This window comes from Amphiura filiformis, chromosome 9, assembly GCF_039555335.1.
Source record: "Amphiura filiformis chromosome 9, Afil_fr2py, whole genome shotgun sequence".
Taxonomy (NCBI): domain Eukaryota; kingdom Metazoa; phylum Echinodermata; class Ophiuroidea; order Amphilepidida; family Amphiuridae; genus Amphiura; species Amphiura filiformis.
In genome coordinates, this window is record NC_092636.1 from 12453349 (window position 1) to 12473101 (window position 19753).

General features: G+C 36.5%; 2 protein-coding genes across 2 annotated transcripts in view; both read left to right on the forward strand.

The window, feature by feature from the left end:
* The window catches only part of LOC140160638 (PGAP2-interacting protein-like), a 40698-nt gene extending 21994 nt beyond the window's left edge, over positions 1 to 18704 (forward strand). Inside the window, exons 4-14 of the mRNA XM_072183896.1 lie at positions 212 to 392; positions 2593 to 2910; positions 3981 to 4141; positions 5431 to 5616; positions 6955 to 7090; positions 7278 to 7427; positions 11141 to 11197; positions 12440 to 12527; positions 15690 to 15751; positions 16758 to 16910; positions 17904 to 18704. The gene's annotated coding sequence lies outside the window, so the exon portion shown is untranslated. The remainder of the gene's footprint in view (positions 1 to 211; positions 393 to 2592; positions 2911 to 3980; positions 4142 to 5430; positions 5617 to 6954; positions 7091 to 7277; positions 7428 to 11140; positions 11198 to 12439; positions 12528 to 15689; positions 15752 to 16757; positions 16911 to 17903) is intronic.
* On the forward strand, positions 250 to 7431 carry LOC140159978 (PGAP2-interacting protein-like). The gene is made up of 6 exons (XM_072183246.1): positions 250 to 392; positions 2593 to 2910; positions 3981 to 4141; positions 5431 to 5616; positions 6955 to 7090; positions 7278 to 7431. Exons 1-6 carry the CDS (start codon positions 250 to 252, stop codon positions 7429 to 7431), a joined length of 1098 nt encoding a protein of 365 aa, XP_072039347.1.
* Positions 18705 to 19753: the final 1049 nt, after the last annotated feature.

Below are 19753 nucleotides of genomic sequence, written 5' to 3' on the forward strand. Positions count from 1 at the left end.
GAACATCGCATACGTGTTTGTCTAATATTTCCCTCGTAAGATGGTTTATTCAAAATCTCGGATTGTGACAAAACTATGGCACTTGATTTTTGCAGAGTATCTTTGTTTGCTAAAGCACATTACAATTGTGTACAAAGCAGAATTTTAAAATATATTGAGGGTGTCCTGAGCAAATGCTTTATCTGCATTATTATGATTATTTTTGTTACAGCTGAGTACCCATTGCCTGTGGCTAAACCCAACCCCAAAATGGCCGGTTACAATCTCAGACAAGGCCTAGGCTTAGGAAGCCTGTTGTTCCTGATGCATTGGGTGTATGGGGAAGTATCTGTGGTCCCAAGATGGGTGGTACAAGGTGCTCCATTTCCTGGTCCACACCCATTCCCAGCTGGGTAGGTATATTGCTTTATGTCCATTTGGACCAAATTTGTTAAAACAATGTGTAGACTTGAAAACATGTGGTAGGATGATAGGTATCGTACTATAAGACGATGAAAAGAGAAAACCCTGTTCTACGGGCGAGACCAACTGACCAACCGAGATTTTACCAAAATTGGGAAACAATTTTTTTATTGCTGACCCAGATTTCAAAAATTTCAGAAACAAATTTTTTTTTGTATTTCCATAAATTGCAAAATATTGCAAAGATTTTGGTGAGTTTTGGGGTCATTCGCAAACAAAGAAAAGAAAAGAAAGAAAAAGGCCAGACTGACTAACCAATCCTACTTGGAAGGTCTGTCCTCATGTAGAACAGGTTTTTTTTTCCTCGCCTAATAGTATATGTATCATCCCAAAATGGGTAGTCTAAGGCACTCAAATTACCAAGGATTCTGGAGTCACACATATACTATAGGATAAGCCACTTGTTTAGCATAAATAAAGTCAGTCGCCTATCTCTCTAAAGTATGTCCGCAGGTAGTGATCAAGACTGAGTATTATATTGTAACCTGTAATCAAAGATCTGGAACTATATGATCGAGCCTAAGAACTGTCAATCAAACAAAATTACGAGTTTCACTATTGAAGCAGTACGCAAGCATTGTCGTCTGCACTTATACGAAAATGTTAAATACACCCAACTGCCGGGAGAAATGGGTTCACTTTTTGTACATGGATTGAATATGAGTGTCGCAGCCCTGGTGCTTAATGCTTGATATGATACACTCCAATAAAGCAGAAGCTTGACGTGACGTAGGAGGAATCTGTGCTGTGCGTAGGTGCTCACTTGGTGCTCACAATATATACAACGGGTGCAAGTAAAAAACTGGACATCTACAGCTTCTGGAGGGTGGCTGTTGGTAGCATCTCTCTCAAGACTGGTAGAGCCAAGCTTTGGAACTGGCAAACTGAGGGTGCTGAAACGGCCATGGTTGGAAGTCTATTCCATATAGGAATGGTGCGGACATAATAGGAGTAGCGGTATACCTTTACTCTGGAGTGGATATTCTGGTAGCTCAGGCTGTTACTGGCTCTTCCTTGCCGAATGGATGGTATGACACAAGGGGGGGGAAAGGTAATATTCACCAGGCCATGATGGATTTTGTAAAACATGGAGCATTGATGTAATGCTCCTTTTTACCACCTTCCAGTAGGGCCTCACATTTCCAACCTAAAACACTGACCTGATCATGTGAAAATACCAACCCTGATCACTGTTATTCCTTGAAATCTTCTTGAAAAGGGGAGCATTTTTGCTGACCTCTGTTTTTGGATAAAAGGTTTTGTTGGTCTATGTACGATATTTGAAGTGAAATGGCCAAGAAAAAAATGCCCACCCTAAACTGCAATTTGCAGGGCACTTGTGCCATTAGCCTACCCTTTATAAAAGGAGCCTGAAATTGGGACCTTAAATGCAGTCTGTGATGTTTGATGAATTTCTACTCGAGGACGGAAACACATTGGGCTTGAGTGCCCCCTCTCCCAGGTTTAAAGGAGTATTTTATTTTGTGATTTTAGCATCTTCTTTATGGTATTTGTGAGCAGATAGCAATAAAAAAGTTTGTTCCCAAAATTTCTGTTGATTTTGATTTTGCGTTGGTGAGTTTTGCATGATTATGTATTATATATTACCTTGCTCCATAGGCCCATGTGCTGTAATTAGAGAATAAAGGTCTTGGTTGTAGCTGCTGTCGTGCATCATCTCATATAACATGGGCGACATTATTTTAAGTGAAACAACAAGGCAAAGTTGTTTTTACACCAAAAATAATGATGTCGCGTGTTATATGAGACGATAAATGCATGACAGCGGCAAATACCTTTATTCTCATTCTTAAACACTTCAATTCAAATAAAATATTAAACATAAGTATACCAAATTCTATTGAAGTTAATCCTACATTTTACAAGGAATTACCTAGGGCTTAGAATACTAATTCTAGAATTGCTAATTTCTAAATTCCTTTACTCCGATTGGTTCAAATAGTGTGTACAAGAATCGCATACATGTAGACGTGCATGCTCTAAACCATGTTATATCGTGTCATAAACTTTCTGTTTAAGAATTTAAGATATATTTCTTTTATAGATTAGCTGACAGAATGAATCAATAATAAACAAAATATTTCCCATTTTTTTTGTACATCCTAACAGGGCTGCTATATTCATAGAGATGATAACAGGTGTACTCATGTCTTCCAAGAGAGAAGTAACCAGTCATTTCTTATGGAACTGGTTTGTAGGTGGTCACTGCGCAATAGGTCTGTACTATTTCTCCTCCTTCCTGGGCTTCACATGTGGTCTGTTCCTGGGCGTGTACATCATGTCGATATGGCCAGAGATGGCGGATAGAGCTACTAGCTGCTCACCGGTCAAAACATTGCTGACTGCCATGGCAACGTATTTGTTTGAAATGTTGTTCTCGGTGTGGACCACAGCTTATAATTTTGTACCAGGAGGTACTCTTACAAGGTGAGGTTGAGAGTTATCAAGAAAGAAAAAATATGTAACATATTTGTTCCATTAAGTGCCCATGCCCCAATAAGCACCCAACTTCAACTTGCAGAATGTGATGCTCTATAACTGCCCATTGGTTGAAAATGGGAACACTTCTTCTATAGTTTGTTCGGCTTATAATTGGCAATAATTATTCTGCGTGAGTCAATAAAGTCCCAACTTATGCTCGTGTAAATTCACATAAGTGTGCACCAGTCACGCAATGTGCAACTAGCTTAAGTGCTGTGCCCAACTGCGCACATGGCATCCTATATCAATACACGATGTTATGAGTCTAATTTTTTTCACGAATTAAGCTGAACAAACTTTAATATTATGACGTGATCACCACACTCTGTTTCTCTTTGAGTTTGGTAGTGACGTCAGTGCTTTCATGCGGATGCACCTCAAATGTGCCGACAAACCCCCGCCCCCTTATACACATGTATGCAAGATTGTCAGTTAGCCTGTGAGATTCTGTGACCAGCGAGATCTACACTGTAGACGAATCCAATTTCACGCATTCGTACACCTCAATGGCAGGCATAGCTGGGTCCCCGTTGGCTCCATCGCACCAGTTTGGTGCGCAGGGGACCCAGTAATGGCCGAATGAATTCTGACCATCACTTGGCTCGTTGGATTCATCTATATGTCCCTTAAAGGAGTGTTTTGTGATCCTAGCATCCTCTTTTTATGACATTTTTCAGTACATATCCACGAAAAAAGCCTATTCCCAAATTTCAGTTGATTCCGATTTTGCGTTTGCGAGTTATTCATGATTATGTGTATTACACTGCTCCATAGACAATGCGTTGTAATTTCGTTCTGGTGCACCAGAACGAAATTCAAAACTCACGATATCTTTGCAAAACGAATTAATCTGCAAGAAATATTTTGTACATAAACATTATGTAGCCAGAGGTTTCCAGTGATATACAAATCTCAACTTTTTTTGAGAAAAGTGGGGGGATGAAGCTGTGGATCACGAAATGCCCCTTTAAGGTGAAACAAAGTGTAATTACATTTTTTCCCGTTTTTTTTTCCAGAGAGGGAACAATGTTACTGATGATGTTTGTGATATTTAACATAGTGCGAGCTGTGGTACAGGGTGAAGGGAGAGACCCTAAAGCCAAGAAAAGTAGGCATATTGCATTTACCAACCTGGATGGGACAGGGGTTTTCCAAGCATTTGCTGATGCCAAAATATGTAAGTATGCAATAGATCAAATGGATATTATATTTTATTAATCATATTATCTGACTAAGGCACCAGAAACAAATTTGCTTGATCTTTGGATCGACCGTCAATGCTGCTTCGATGCCTGTTATTAATGAACTAATTAAGCATAATTAACGATAAATTTATATTGGTCAATATCACTACAGGCACAAATTACTATTTTGTCAGAATCAACAATAATAAATTTATTTATTTCATAAATTATACGGATCCACCAAGCATCGATGGTCGATCGAAAGATCAAACTAATATTTGTTCGGTTTTATTAGGCGGAAATTATTCGGCTTTTGTTACTGGTCAGGCATTACCCAACTCACAACTAGCGCAAACATTGCGCCCAGCCGCGTGCATGCCATTCTATATCAATACACAGTGTTATGAGTCTTATTTTTTCAGCCTTATATAAACCAAACAAAATTTAATTTGTTTCTATTTCATAATCTATCAAAATATGGTTTTTAGATCTCTTAGCACCAGAGACAGCACTAGAATTTTTTTTCTTCCAGTGGGAAGGGGGCATGGGAGGTGCAAAGTAAATTTCAAGGGGGGGGGGGTTAAAAATGAAATTAGCTGCGAAATGTTGATATTTTTTATTGTTTTGCTTTTTATTGGAGGGCAACAGGGAGGAAAGATCTCTGACTGGGGACATTTTCCCCTATGCAGAACCATTTGAAAAAAAAAGCTAACCAAAAACAGAAGAAGTTAACAGGAAAATATCACGGGAAATAGAGAGTGAAGCATAATGAGAGTGGAAGAAGAGTGACAAAACGGAAAATTTTGGGATGAGAGGAGGTGGCGCTTGAGAGAAGATTTATAAGTAGAGGGTACATTCTGAATATTATGGGAGTAAATTCCAAGTTAATGAACATGATAATGGTCAGCAATAAATGGTCACCAGCGTTCGAAATAGGGCCGTTCAGCCGGCCATTGGCCTGTAACTTTTTTGGCCTGGCCGGTAACTTTTCTGACTGGCATCTAGTTGCCGGCTCGGCTGGCCGGTAACTTTTTAAGGTCAAGCCCGGCTGGCCTGTAACTTTTTGAGGCATATTTCGAACACTGATGGTCACAAATTAAAAAACTTAAATTCAAATTGTCTCGGTCCTAGCCAGAAAAGATATACTATGAGGTTGTCGCCAGACGGTTTGTTTAGTGACGAGGGAGCACAAATCGGCTGGGACGGAGACTTAAAATTCAAAGTGATGCATGTACAGTACATTGAGATTCATTAATTGTCTTGTTTCATTCATTATTTGCAGTACTGATCCTGATCTTGATGATTGGGTTGGGTGGTTTTGGCGTCAGGTACCATCATCGGACCAGACCACAACCCCAGCCAACCAATCCAAAGGAATTTACTAGTCTGATATGGACGGCACATTTTATGTATGATAATAAAGGATGGCCTAGCTTTGAGAGAGCTGCACAGATGCTGGAGGATACAGGTAATGTATTGACCATTTTCAGTAACCCCAAGTGGCACTACTGCTTTTCTTACAGTGCCCCTGATTGGTTAATTATGTGATGTAATCATCTCAGTAACCAATCAAAATAGAGCTGTTAGATTTCTTAGTAATTTTAAGCTTAATCACCTTCAGACCCACTGACTATTCTTACCACATTTCTGATTGGCTCAATAAATGATATAGCCTTCTTAGTAACCAATCAATATAGTTCTTAGCAGCTGATAAGTTGTCACTGGAGGGCCCAATATTTGTGTGAGAATTTTGGTGCCGGAATATCATTCTCATCAGAAATGCAGATGAGGCAGTGTTTTGCCAAGCCCTTCATATGTTTGTGATTTTGGCTATTCCGTTTAAAATCCACACTCCCACTGCGTGGAAGATATTAGAAATATCTTCAACAGGGGAGTATAAATTTCAAATGGAATGAATACATTAGGCATTTCCATTTGAATTTTGTTCAACCTCTGAAAAAGATTCAATCTGTATCTTCCAAAACGGAGAGGAAGGGGGAGTTTCAAATAGAGTTGGTTAAGGGCTGGGGTATGAACAGTATTTATTTTGGGACATTAGAGCACATCAGACATATCGAATTGCATTCTGAATACGAAGAAAGTCATTTCTGATATCAAATAATTTTGATTTTTGAAATTCGCAATTTAATACACATTTTATGGCAAATCATTAAAAATTGATATTTTGATATTTAACAGTACTTGAAGTAAACTTCATAAATCTGATGATTTATACTTAAAGAGTATGTCGGTGGGATGAAAAGCCGAAGATCAATTGAAAATTTTGACCTTTCGTATTGAAGATATGGATTTTTTTTCCCAAAACACCAACAAAAATTAGGTCTTTTGGGAAAAAATCCATATCTTCAATATGAAAGGTCAAAATTTTCAATTGACCGTCGGCTTTTCCTCCTGCTACATACACTTTAAGAATATATCATTAGATTTATATAATTTACTTTAGGGCTGTTATATATCAAAAATTTGAAAAATATCAAATTTTTATAATTTGTATTATATTGTGATTTTCAAAAATGAAAATTATTTGATATCAGAAAGACATGCTTCAGTATTCAGAATGCAATTCGATAGGTCTGAGGTGCTCTCATGTCCCACAAAAATACTGTCGAAACGCAGTAAACGCTCTTTTTAGATCCCTTAATGTACTAATTCCATTTGAAATTCATACTACCCTCTGTGGAAGATATTTCCAAAATTTTCCACAGGGGGAGTGATGACTTTAAAAGGATTAGCCTGTTGTCACCACCATCAAAGTAAACCTCGCCATCTTGTTTCGTACTTACAGGAGCAGACGTGATCACTCTTCTAGAAAGCGATGCATCTAAACCGTATCTAGGCAACAATGATATCAGCATGTGGCTTGGGGAAAGACTAAAAATGTATGATGACTTTGGCCCCTCAACTAAATCACATACATGGGGGTAAGCTATAGAAGGGTAGTTTTATAATTGATTTGATGGAATATATAGTGTTTTTTTCTGAAACCTTTTTTGTGTAACAAATGAAAATTGAAAAGAGCCACATCGAAAATGCCCAAGTACAAAACTGATTTTGATAGAAACTCTGAAAATGCTGATGTTGATGTATTTTATCCACACTCTTCTGCAGGAATCTAATTCTATCTAGGTATCCCATCTTGAGGTCAGAGCACCATTTACTACCATCCCCTAATGGAGAGTTAGCTCCAGCAGTTAGTGCTACAGTAAATATATCAGGGAGTCCAGTAGATTTTGTCGTTACACATATGGGCAACGATAGGTGAGTACTAGTTCACAAATTGATACAGGTACTGTCATATGAAAACCAGTGTTTTATTTGTCTCTCGTTTATCAGAAATGATTCTAACTTTACCACAAGTGAAGACTGATGAGCAGGGATCCTCAAGTAAATTCCTTAAGTGCCACTTTGAAATGTAGTGAATTTTAAAGGACCACTATATAGATGAAAACGGAAGGGATTGTTTTATGGGTGGGGTTCATGGGCTCACTTTAGGGTCTCTTGTGGGGCCCATGGGCACCTCCCATTGGTGAGTCCATGGAGCAGCGGCCTCTGAGCTTTTAGCCTTTTTTTTATATATATTGTGGCGGGACCGGAGACTGGTAGGGCTACTGGTTTAGTTTTATCACCACCACGGGTTCGTTGGTGTGGCAGAACACACCGTGTGGACTTTGACACAAACCTTATAGAGATAACAACACGCTTTCACACATGTATTTTTTTCTATTTCAATTGGTAGCTTTATTTACTCCCTTTTCTTCCTCACAACAAACTCTTCACAATCAATAATATCGCAATATAATACTAGACTGTGTGCCTACAGAATACCCCCGAGAATGCCAATAAATAACGATCAATCCAATAATTCCGAAAAATACCGAAACCTCTGTGGAAATAAAACACAGAAAAAAATATAAATAGTACCTTGTAAAAAATGACAAAACATGATAAATTTTAAATAAACATGACTAAACTGAGACTTCTGTACCAGCTGCACAACAATACATGGCAATTTTGCAGGCCTATACTAATTCAATATCGTTTTGAGTTTATTGTGACAAACACAAACTCCGCTCGCTTGCACAGTTCTGATATTGAATTCATAATAGGCCTATGTTCACATCCAGGGATCATCATTCTTTCAAATTAACCACATAGGTTAATAAATCAACACACACAGATCCCATCGCTTATATCAACCCATGATATATACTCGTCATCATCAATTAATAATCACACAGTTTTCTATAATCATTTAATATTATCAAGCTCAGATCTGCACACAGATAGATCACCTGACAAGTTTTCTTCCAATATATACTCTCATCAGTATCAATTAATCATCACACACAGTTTTTCTATTACGATTATCATCAAGTTCAGGCCCATCACACAGATCACCTGACAAGTTTTCTTCCAATTGTTACCCGGTATGTAACGCATCACACAGCAAGAAATCGTTACCAATCACACAGCTTTTATCATTATTAACACTGACCATGGAAGAAGAGCATTGCCACTTTAAAAAATAGAAGTCTCAGTATCATGTTTTAAGCATGTAATGAAAAAGACATAAAAACACATAATAACATACACTTACCAATACCAATCATCCATAATAAATAAACACAAGTCCTAGATAACTAGGCGGCAAGTACTGAGTGTTTTGAATAAACACACTAATCTTTGGCAGGAATGAATACTGAGGCAGTTTGTTGTAATATAAAAGTATAAAAGATATGTCCAGAATACAAAAAAAATAGTTTCTATAAAAGGCACAATTTGGCATGTGAAAGCACACGCTTCTGAGCTGCAAGAATATCTGCTTGGTCAACAAGATCAATAAGTTTTTGTCATAAACCAAACAATTTATGATGTCAAAAGATCCTATCCAAACTTGACCAGCATTTCACTTTGGTTCAAATAAATTAACAAAAAATAATACTGCTTTTGTTTATCAAATGGAATGCCTCATGTATGAATACAAAAAATATCAAATATGGAAATAAATATAAACTATGTTCTATTAACAACTCTGACAGACCTTGCAAAACCTGAGTTTAAAATGTCCCATGAATACAAATGCAAAGCCTCTAAAAAAGTGTGTTTGTGAATCACAAAAGTTGCATGAACACACAAGTTTTTTAGACATTTAAATATGATAAAACATTGTTTACAAAATATCTTAGCATGAGCAGAGTTCCCGATTATCCCAAAAAATATTAATGAAGAAACAAATCCAATGAAAGACAGCCCAATTTGACACGATCACCTCCCTATTAATTTAACAGCAAAATCATTCATTCCCTCCCATGCATAACCAATGCTAAATATCCTGAACAAATTTATAATTGAACTCCATTCATACTAAGATACTAGACCTGAAGAATAAAATCTCATGAACCACTTCAATTATAAAACACCAAAGCATGGTACATGTAAGTTTCAACTGACTAAGGCACAATATTTTAATCTAAACATGAGATGAAATCAACTAAGTAAAAATCACAAAGGCCGAAAAGTTAACAAATATTTCATTTCATCATCAAAAAAAATCCACAAGTTGTTTTTATAAAAACACACTTTGAGATAAATAGAACTCCAGCTGTGCAATCAATGCAATGTATGCTTTTGGTAATTAGGTTGAAAAGAACAAAGGAATTGACATGCATGACTCATGGCTTATGTCAACACACACAGATCTGTTGCGTCACAGCAAAACTTTCATCACACAGCAAAATACAAGAAAAAGTATAACTTAAACACGCTTGATTTCAGCCAAATTAATTCGTATAGGTGCTGGAATTGCACCAAACTTCTCTGAAACTATCATATTTTGGCATGGTAGCCATAAATTTTAATGACAAAATGAAAAGAAGAAATTTTGGAAGTTTTAAACCATCATCTCAATGGCAATGAAATTGTGCCCTAAGACCATACACTGAAACTACTGCACTCATGCTTTTGGGCAAAAGTTTTATAACATGGCCTAATTTTGGAGATCTATAATATTATAATACAGAAGTTAAAAGACTTACCAGTATTATCCCAGGCACAAAATATAAAATCTTTCCAGCACACAGCTCCTCACACAGTTCTAACTTGGTAAACTTTCTGCCCACACAGAGCTCCCACACAGTATAAATCTAGTAAATTAAGCAACTTTTCCCTCACATAGAGTCCACACAGTATCAAATCTAGTAATTAAGTAACTTTTCTCTCACATAGAGTCCACACAGTATGAATCTTTCTGGGTGTGCAACTGGGTTTTGATAAGGCCTAATTTGCATAATTGGGGGCAGTATAATTGGGGGCAGTATAATTGGGGTGTTTCTAATAATTGGTAGACAGTGTTTTATTTTATGCATTAAAGAGATACTTTTCAATATCCCATTACAATATCATTTAGGATGGCTCCTTGTACATAATTTCTTGATTAACTAAAGTACAAAAACGTCTTTTTTCCCCTTACTAGCTGTTGTGCGCTGTTTGGAATGCGGCACTATGCCACAAGTGGTGCGCGCCGTCAGTTGCGGATCCCTGAACTAGAGTGCAATTTAGTTGTGTAGCAAAAACTAATATCATAATTGTACTTATCAGAATAATTTTGCATGAAAATACCTTTGGAATGTTTTGTTGTGTAATTCCAACTTGATATCTTTTTCCTGTCTATATTCACATCAGCTTTAAAACAACACTATAGTTAAAGCCTTTTCCATATTGTTTTTATCCTACGAAATACAAAGAATTGAAAAAATGTGTGATGCTATTTGACGATCAATCTTAGATTTTGTCGTCACACAACAGCGATCGCCTGAGCCAGTGTGGTATTGTGCGTTCGGGTGTAAAGTCTTAAAATGCTGGACCCGATATCGATTGATTGCACTGATGTCTGTGAAAAAGGTCCATGTGATACCCTGATCATAATATTATGCAATCATTCATACATTTCAATGTTATGATTATTATTACAGAGATGATGTGGACAGGAAACTTCAAACAGGGTACTTAGCTAATATTACAAGAAAAAGGTAAATCACATGAAATGATAAGTTTCAAAACATTTGGCAACATAAACATCAATCTCTTACACAAAACATACCCCACGCTTGAATGTGCGCTTCGTGCAGATTATGTTCAGGATAAATAATCAAATAGTTAAATAGCGTTTGTGTTAGCATTGATGACCCGTAATTATAAACTGGGTCATCCATAAATTTAACAAATGCCAACTGTCTGGAAAACTTCCATTTGAAAAAGACTTTCTCTTGGTGACTGCTCAGTTTCAATTGTATAATTAGAAGAAAAGCAGTAATGGCTACAGTCTGTCCACATAGAAATACAAACCAAATCTGTAGCATCGGGGGTCGATGCTTTGCGCCACACACACTGCGTGTTAAAAAAACATGACGCGTAAAGAACGTGGTGCGCTCGGCAAGTACAAATCTCGCAGTAGTTGGCACGCCAAAGAAGCATTTACACACGCATTGCACTGAAATAATTATTCTCATACCTCCAGTTTCCGAGGTCTATTTACTTAGTACTTCTATGTGGACAGACTGTACCTCAGGTTAACTCTAAAAATCAAAAATGATATATTATCAGTAAGAACTAGACAAGCTCGTGTCTTAAGGCTAAGATATACTTTGATAGACATATTGGCAAATTCTACAGCATCAAAATATTTGTGAATGTCAAAAAGGAGAGCAAATCCTCTATAAAAGCTTAGCATTTCAGCAGAAAATTTGCAGTTGAGAACTAAGAATTGTAGCAGAGAATAGTATAAGAGTAGCAGAGAATCAAATATGATGTGTCTGTCGCAACGGAAGATGCCCCCATACATGTCTGATTACATGCCGTATTTCGTCAAATAAACGCCCCCGGGGGCGTTACATTTTCCAAACGGGGGGCGTTTATTCAGGGTCAATTTAATTTTAAAACGATAATTCCGTTAAAATCATTAGGTAAACTTAAAACTCACCCTAAAATCACGAACTCTGAACTAGAAACACCGACTTCTGGTTCACTTCCGGGTTTCCAATCCAGATTTTCGCCAAAAAGTGACGCTATTATCGACCATGTGTGTAACTTGGTAAGCTTACTACACAAGATAGCATGGAAATATCAGCATTTTTGAAACATCTTGGTTGAAAAAAGTGGTGGGGGGCGTTTATTTGAGGGGGGGCCTATTTGACGAAATACGGTATGCTTGTTACAAAATAACTTAGTGCCATAACTTGTGTGTCTTTATATTTTATTTGTGTCTCAAATAGTAAAAATCCAACAGTATTCATGGGTTATGTGACATCCAAACCAGGCAGTAGAGATTACAAGAAATTTACTACCTATGGCAAATTAAAGGTAAGTCATATCGTAAAAACTAGATAGTTAGCATAATAATAATAATAATAATAAACCATGCTTATATAGCGCTTTACACCAAAGTCCCTAAGCGCTTAAACAAATTATACATAGACAAAAACATAACAAATAAACATTAGTATGCAATTTTAAATAAATAAGTTTTCAGAGATGTTTTAAACTGATTAACAGTCTGAGAGTTTTTCACATGTAATGGTAAACTGTTCCAAAGTTCAGAGGCAGCAATAGAAAATGAGCGATGACCATACTGAGTAGAATATGATGAGCTAGTTAGACGAAATTGTGTTGACGATCGAAGACTACGTGGAGGCGTGTAATGCTGTATGAGTTCTTGTAGATAGACAGGTGCAAGATCATTAATACATTTATAAGTGAGGAGGAGAACTTTGTATATAATGCGGTATTTCACAGGTAGCCAATGTAAATCATGAAGGATTGGAGTAATGTGATCACGTTTCTTAGTAAGCGAAATTAATCTGGCAGCCGAGTTTTGAATTCGTTGGAGTTTGGAGATCTGTGAGTCGGGTAAACCATAAAGAAGACTATTGCATTGGTCAAGGCGACATGTAATAAAAGCGTGAACAAGCATTTCAGTACAATTTTATCAAGAAATTTTCTGATCTGGCCAATTTTATACAGAGCAAAAGATGCTGAGCGACAAATGTTATTAACAAAAGAATCCATTCTCAGATCATTCTGGACAATTACACCAAGATTGCGAGCATTATTTACAGGTTGGATAAATGAGTCACAAATTTGAACAGGTGGTAAAGGGGAATTGGGTCTCAAACGAGATGTGATATGGATTACTTCCGTTTTGTCCTCATTTAGTTTTAAATCGTTCATGTTTGACCAGGTTTTAATGTCGTTTATACATCTTTCAAGCTTTGGAAGAAGATATGAACGTTCACATTCATCGAGCACAATATATATTTGAGTGTCATCGGCATAAATCATTTTACTGAAGCCATGAGCATTAATAACATCCTCCAGAGGGGCTGTGTACATGGTAAATGATAGTGGTCCAATCACAGATCCTTGTGGAACACCCTCCTTTGGCACATGCGCTTTAGAAATAGTGTTATTGATTGAAACAAATTGTGAGCGGTTGTTGAAGTATGATGAAAGCCAGTTTAATACAGATCCAGTAATACCATATCTCTGGGTAAGGCGGTCAATAAAAATATCATGGTTGATAGTGTCAAATGCAGCAGAGTAATCTAGAAGTATTAAAACAGCTTCCTTTCCTTTGTCTACTGCCAACATCAAGTCATTATATACACGAAGTAGCGCTGTCTCAATACTGTGATCAGATCTATAGGCCGACTGCATTTTACCGCGAAGATGTTGTGAAGTGAGATACTTATGTATTTGTGAAGAACATGCACGTTCAATAGTTTTAGCGAGGAATTTGAGATTGGCCACAGGACGATAATTTTTCAGAGTTTCACAGTCTAAGCTTGGTTTTTGATGAGTGGTGTGATGAGTGCAGATTTTAAAACATCAGGAAATTTACCTTGCTGGAATGATAAGTTGATGATTTTTGTGATGATAGGAACAAGCTCATTTATACATTTTTTAAGGAGCCATGTTGGTATTGGATCCAGCGTGCATGAAGAAGATGGTGATTTCATATGTGCTTACTATCGAGTGCTTTTAAAACATGCAAAATGGAGAGCCCCATCCAAAAAAGTGTAATGGGTTTTGAACAAATCATTGATACATAGTTACATACAGTTATATACGAACAAGTAAACCTGCTAATTTGTGTCTCAACCCCATTAGCTCATTTGTGTCTCAACCCCATTAGCTCAGTTGGTAAAACGCCAGACTTTGGTACAATTTCACTTTTTCAAAAGCACTCGATAGTAAGCACATATGCCAACTATGAAGTTTTTATGGTATTATTGAGCTAAGGAAGAGTTACGTAGGTGATACGTAACGTGTACATCAAACTTGGTAAATATTATATAATGCAGGAAAACTTTTCTGTCATTTGATTTGTATGTACTGAATTTCATGCTATAAAATATTCTGAATATATTACCTGATATTTCGCGAAAGATGACTTTTGACCAGTGATGACGTCATCACCGGTCAATGGTCATTTTTTATTGGAACTTTTTACCGCAACCTCTGTCACCTCAGTGGAACAATCTGGCACTGGTACTCGGTGATCAGATCCTCTACTTGTTGCTTGTTACTCTTACAGACTGTGTGACAGTCTGAAGATTTTCATACATTATATAAAACAATTATTGCATGCTCTTTATTCAAGAAACAGTTAAAAATATTTCCCCTTGGTGACTGGAGACGGCAGGCCTACTATTTTCCTAGAGGCAACAAATTTTACAGCATTTCCCTCATGAGCATTCTATGTTTGTATACTGTTGGTAGTCCAATAAACCACTATTCCATTTAAAATCCACACCCCCCCTGTGGAAGATTTAGCTAAAGTCTTCCACAGAGGGAGTATAAGTTTCAAATAGAATAGACAATTGGGTAACTTCCACTTGAAATGCTCACTCCAGTTGTGGAAGATACAGGTAAAGCCATAATTCAGAGGGAGTATGGGTTTCAAAATGATTAACTCTCACCAATTACATTTGAAAAACATACTCCCTCTGTTGTAGATATTTCCAAAATCTTCCACAGGGGTAGTGTAGATTTTAAATGGAATAGCCCAATCATATCAAGAAATATTTGGTGTTCAAACACTGTAAGTATTTGGTGTTCAAACACTGTAAGTAGTGTAGCCGTAACCTTGCCCATATTAATGATATGTGTTGTATACAAGCTGTATATAAAATAGCATTGGTAAGACAAGGAATACCATTAGCTTATTCAAGATATGGCGGACACAATAGGATGGCGCTGCATGGAATGGGTAAAGTCTTTTGAATTTGCTGTGTTTTACCCATATTGAAGACTGCCTTCCTATTGTGTACGCCATATCTCGAAAAGGCTGATGGCAATTTAAGGAGCTTGAAGAAAATCAACATCAACTAATAATGATTGAGAACGGCAATATTGTCCACACCCTAAGCATAGCAAATGTCAATCTTATCGACAAATATTTTTTTTGTTTTTATTCATACTACTAGTGACTCCTCTAATTTTATGTTCAAATTATCTTTTCAGGATATAGACAGCACAGACAAAGACAGATTTTGTGAATATATAATGTATAAAGGACTTATAAGGTTAGTTGAGTATGGTAGATATTTCCTATTCCACAGCAGCTGAAGGGAGTCTCCCATCCAGGGTTTTCTTTAACCATTTGCTGAAGGGTATTTTCAAATTTTTTAGACCCTTTCAATTGTGAATTTTTCCGCTGAAGGGGTCCAAAACATTGGCCAAGGGGTATTTTTTTATTTTATAAAACATTTTTAACAATATTGGGTGTTTATATTCAAATCTTGTAACATTTGAATGTGTACGTTTTCAAGATTTTGTACGTGTTGGATTTGAAGGGGTCTGCAAAGTGTGTGAATGCGTAAATATGCGTGTTTTGTGTGTAAAAGTAAACCCTGCTCCCATCATGCATTGCAGTGTATCTGCTTGTTCTGAAGCAAATGTATACAAAACATAAGTAAGAGCAGCTTAAATGTTGAGAGCTATGGATAGTTTCACAATACATTAGAGGTCATATTTTTTCAAACAAAAGTCTAAGCACCCCTGATTTCAGCTAGTAATTGGAAGTTGAAGTGAAATATTTTGTATACTTTAAATGGTACATTCACTCATATTTTGGTACAGCAAAGCATCATGGGATAGACCTTTCAGCTGCTATGGCTTTATTCCAAGGTTTATTTGCAGAAATATGCCCTTCCCATGGCACTGCCAATGGAATTAATACAGGTCTTTCAAAAAGGATTTAGCACCATGAAACACAATGAAATTTTTCAGAATTGTGAGCCTTATGCAATTTTTCCTGTCAATACAAGGAAGGAACAGAAATAAGTTCTTGGTTTAAGATCTAACACCAGCATCGCATAAAAGAATACCATAGTTTTGCGAGGCATGCGCCAATGGCCAAGTAGTTACTGGCGCAGTTCTCGCAAACCTGAGGTGATGCGTTTGATTCCTGGAGAGTCACTTTTAATCAAATTTGTTCATTCCCATCCTTTAAACTTCTGCTTTTCCATGTTACCATAGCTCATGTACGAAAGTAATATAATTACTCAATAATTGTATCTCCTTTTTAAGGGTTGGTTATGCAAGGATATCGCACGGTGGTTTGAGTGATACAGAAGTACAGATGGCCAAGTTTCATATACCATCATCAAAGACTGATAAAGATAATGCAAAGGTAGTCACAGACACAGCTGATGTGGACCCATCAGTTCTATTCACTGACAAGTAAGTATCATAATCAAGAAGCGTTAGTCCATACCTTAACTTTCAGCTGCACACCACAGTGTTGGGGTAAAATTTTAGAAACCAGTGGGCTTGGTAGTAATAGTTCTAGACTGGCAAACTATTGAGAATTTATATTTGTTATATTTTTGATATTTGTGATGCGATCAAGCAAAATCAGTCAGAACTCGGAAATATTGATTTTGAGATATAGCCAAACAAAGGAAATATTTCCTTTTGTTTCCTATTGTTTTGGAAACTCTTTTTTAATTGCTCATATCTTTGGAGCTGTTGTTCAATTTCAATGGGGTTTTCTGCAAAATGCAGCTTTGTAAATACTTTTTCCTATCCTATAAGAAACTGAAAATTTAATAATTCTGAGTTCCGACTGATTTTGCTTGATCGCATCACATTTAACTATTAAATATCAAAAATATCAATTTCTAATAATTTGCCATAAAATTTGTATTATATTGCGAATATTAAAAAAATCTAAATTATTTGATATCATCAGGACATTCTTTGTATTCAGAATACAATTTGGTGTGTCTGATGTGCTTTCAGGTCCCACAAAAAATACTGTGCAAACATTGCTATTCGATCCCTTAATATAGGCTAGGCATATTCGCAGTAGAAGTGATGTAATAATCACATTAACTACCATAGCAATAGATTAATACAATTTTCGAATAGATCGCCCTGCACTACAAGTAGATTGCACCAATCACATGTGTATGTCAGCAAACATAGATTGAATACAATGCCGCTCTTTTTAAAGATACTAATCTTACAGGTGCGAGTGATCAGCCTTTCTTTAACATCTATGGTTCAATGCATAGGTATCGTGTGAATGTTGTAGTGCAGGGCGATATATTCAATTGTACTCATCTATTGCTATGGTAGTTAATCCGATTAATTACGTCACTTCTACGGCGAATAGGCTTATATCAAGTATCATTTGCTTACTTAGTTGATTTTCCCCATTTTTATTTTCAGATTTGGAACCTTGGAAAGGAACCATCACTATGGTAATGACCACAATTATCATATGAACACACCCAAATACTTCATCAAAGAGTAGTGAGAATTCTAGTGTCAATTTGATTTCCTTGGGTCAGTAAATGGCAGAGCTGTGACACCTTCTGTTTGCCTTGAGTGGTTGAAGTGTGCCCCCAATAAGCTGGGTTTTTCCTGTTGGTGTAAATTGTGGGCATGAGCCTCACTGTGGGTAAAGCCAATGTAAAGTAGGTGACTCCTAGGTGCTTGCTTATCATATCTAATCCGATCAAGCAAAATCAGTCAGAACTCGGAAATATTAAATTTTCAGTTTCTTATAGGATAGTAAGAAGCATTTACAGAGCTGGAGTTCGCAGAAAACCCCAATGAAATTGAACAACCAGTTCCAAAGATATGAGCAATAAAGAGTTTCCAAAACATCAGGAAACAAAAGAAAGAAGTTCTTTTATTTGGCTATTTCTCAAAATCAATATTTCCGAGTTCCGACTGATTTTGCTTGATCGCATCACATATTAAACTCATTTGCTGAGTACCCAAAAGAGGGACAGAACATAATGTGATGTGATCTGAACCAGCAAAGAGCGGCCATTGTGAAACTGAGATATAGACCAAAATGGAAAATATAAATAGGGAGCAAAATAAGAAAATTGACATTTAAAAATGTTCACAACTTAAAAGGATTTGAGTAAAGTTACACTTGGTTGTTGTTTGGCAAGTTGATGGTGATCAAATCACTAGAATTCCAAAATGGTCTGCCATTACCTGATTACGATTTTCCAGTTGAACAACTCAAAAAATAACCCACCTTTTTTTGTAAAACATGAGTAAAGGTACACTAAAAATACATGTACAACTCAAAAACAACCCCTCCTTTTTGTTGCTCCCAAAATATAATCAACTCCATGTTCCAGTAAACAAACACAAATGTCAATTAGAAAGTACCCTCATGCATTGATTTCAAGATGTCATATATGTGACCAGCTCCAACAAAACCCGGAACAAGTCGCCAGGCATGTTTTTGAGTTACAGGCCTTTAAGGATGACATTCCCATAAAAAAAATCAAATTTTGGAATTCTTAATTGCATGGTATTTGACCTTAAAACTGAGTGGACATTCAAATCCTCGAAAGTACTTATAAAGAAAGGTTTATTTAATCAATAATTGACAGTTGAACTATGATAATCCCTATTCAATCCGGTGTAAAGCAGGAAACTAATTAGCACATTACTCAGACAAGCAATTTTGCAAAAATAGCAAGGTATCATTAATTTACAAAATTATCCATATCTTTAAAAGTATTGATGCTATGTATATAATTTTGGTATCATTTTGAAGCTTATTGTCCCGTGCTTATAATTTTATTTAAATCATGAAATGTCAAAAATGCGACTTGTTCCTGGTTTTGTCGGAACTCAGATGATTATATCATGTAATTAACCAATTAGAGACATTGTAATAAAGGTGTTGACATTCTGATTTGACAGTTTTATGACATGGTAAATGTTAAAGCAAATTAATAAAGACTGTGTGTGACATTTAACATGAAGTATGGACATACTTTTATAAGTATGCCATTAAGTGAAGGGTTATCCTTTGTGAGAAACTCAACGGAATTAGCCTAGCACAGAAATCTTCTATTGAAGAATTATACAGTAAGCTGCTAAATTCCCCAACAGAGTCTTTACACTAGTCTAACTCACCAAGGATACACCAAAGTAAAGGTCTGTTCATACTACGCCGCAATTGCTTTGCATCGTACTGCAAAATACTGCATTGCTGTATCGCAATAAAGTTAAATACATTTTAACTTGGAAATGCGATGAGTTGC

Bases quoted from the DNA above. Each gene is read 5' to 3' on its own strand.
- LOC140159978 (XM_072183246.1), top strand. From the start codon at position 250: ATGGCCGGTTACAATCTCAGACAAGGCCTAGGCTTAGGAAGCCTGTTG. The intron at 2,911-3,980 runs GTGAGGTTGAGA...TTTTTTTTCCAG, and splicing joins CCAGGAGGTACTCTTACAAG to AGAGGGAACAATGTTACTGA. The intron at 7,091-7,277 runs GTAAGCTATAGA...ACTCTTCTGCAG, and splicing joins ACTAAATCACATACATGGGG to GAATCTAATTCTATCTAGGT.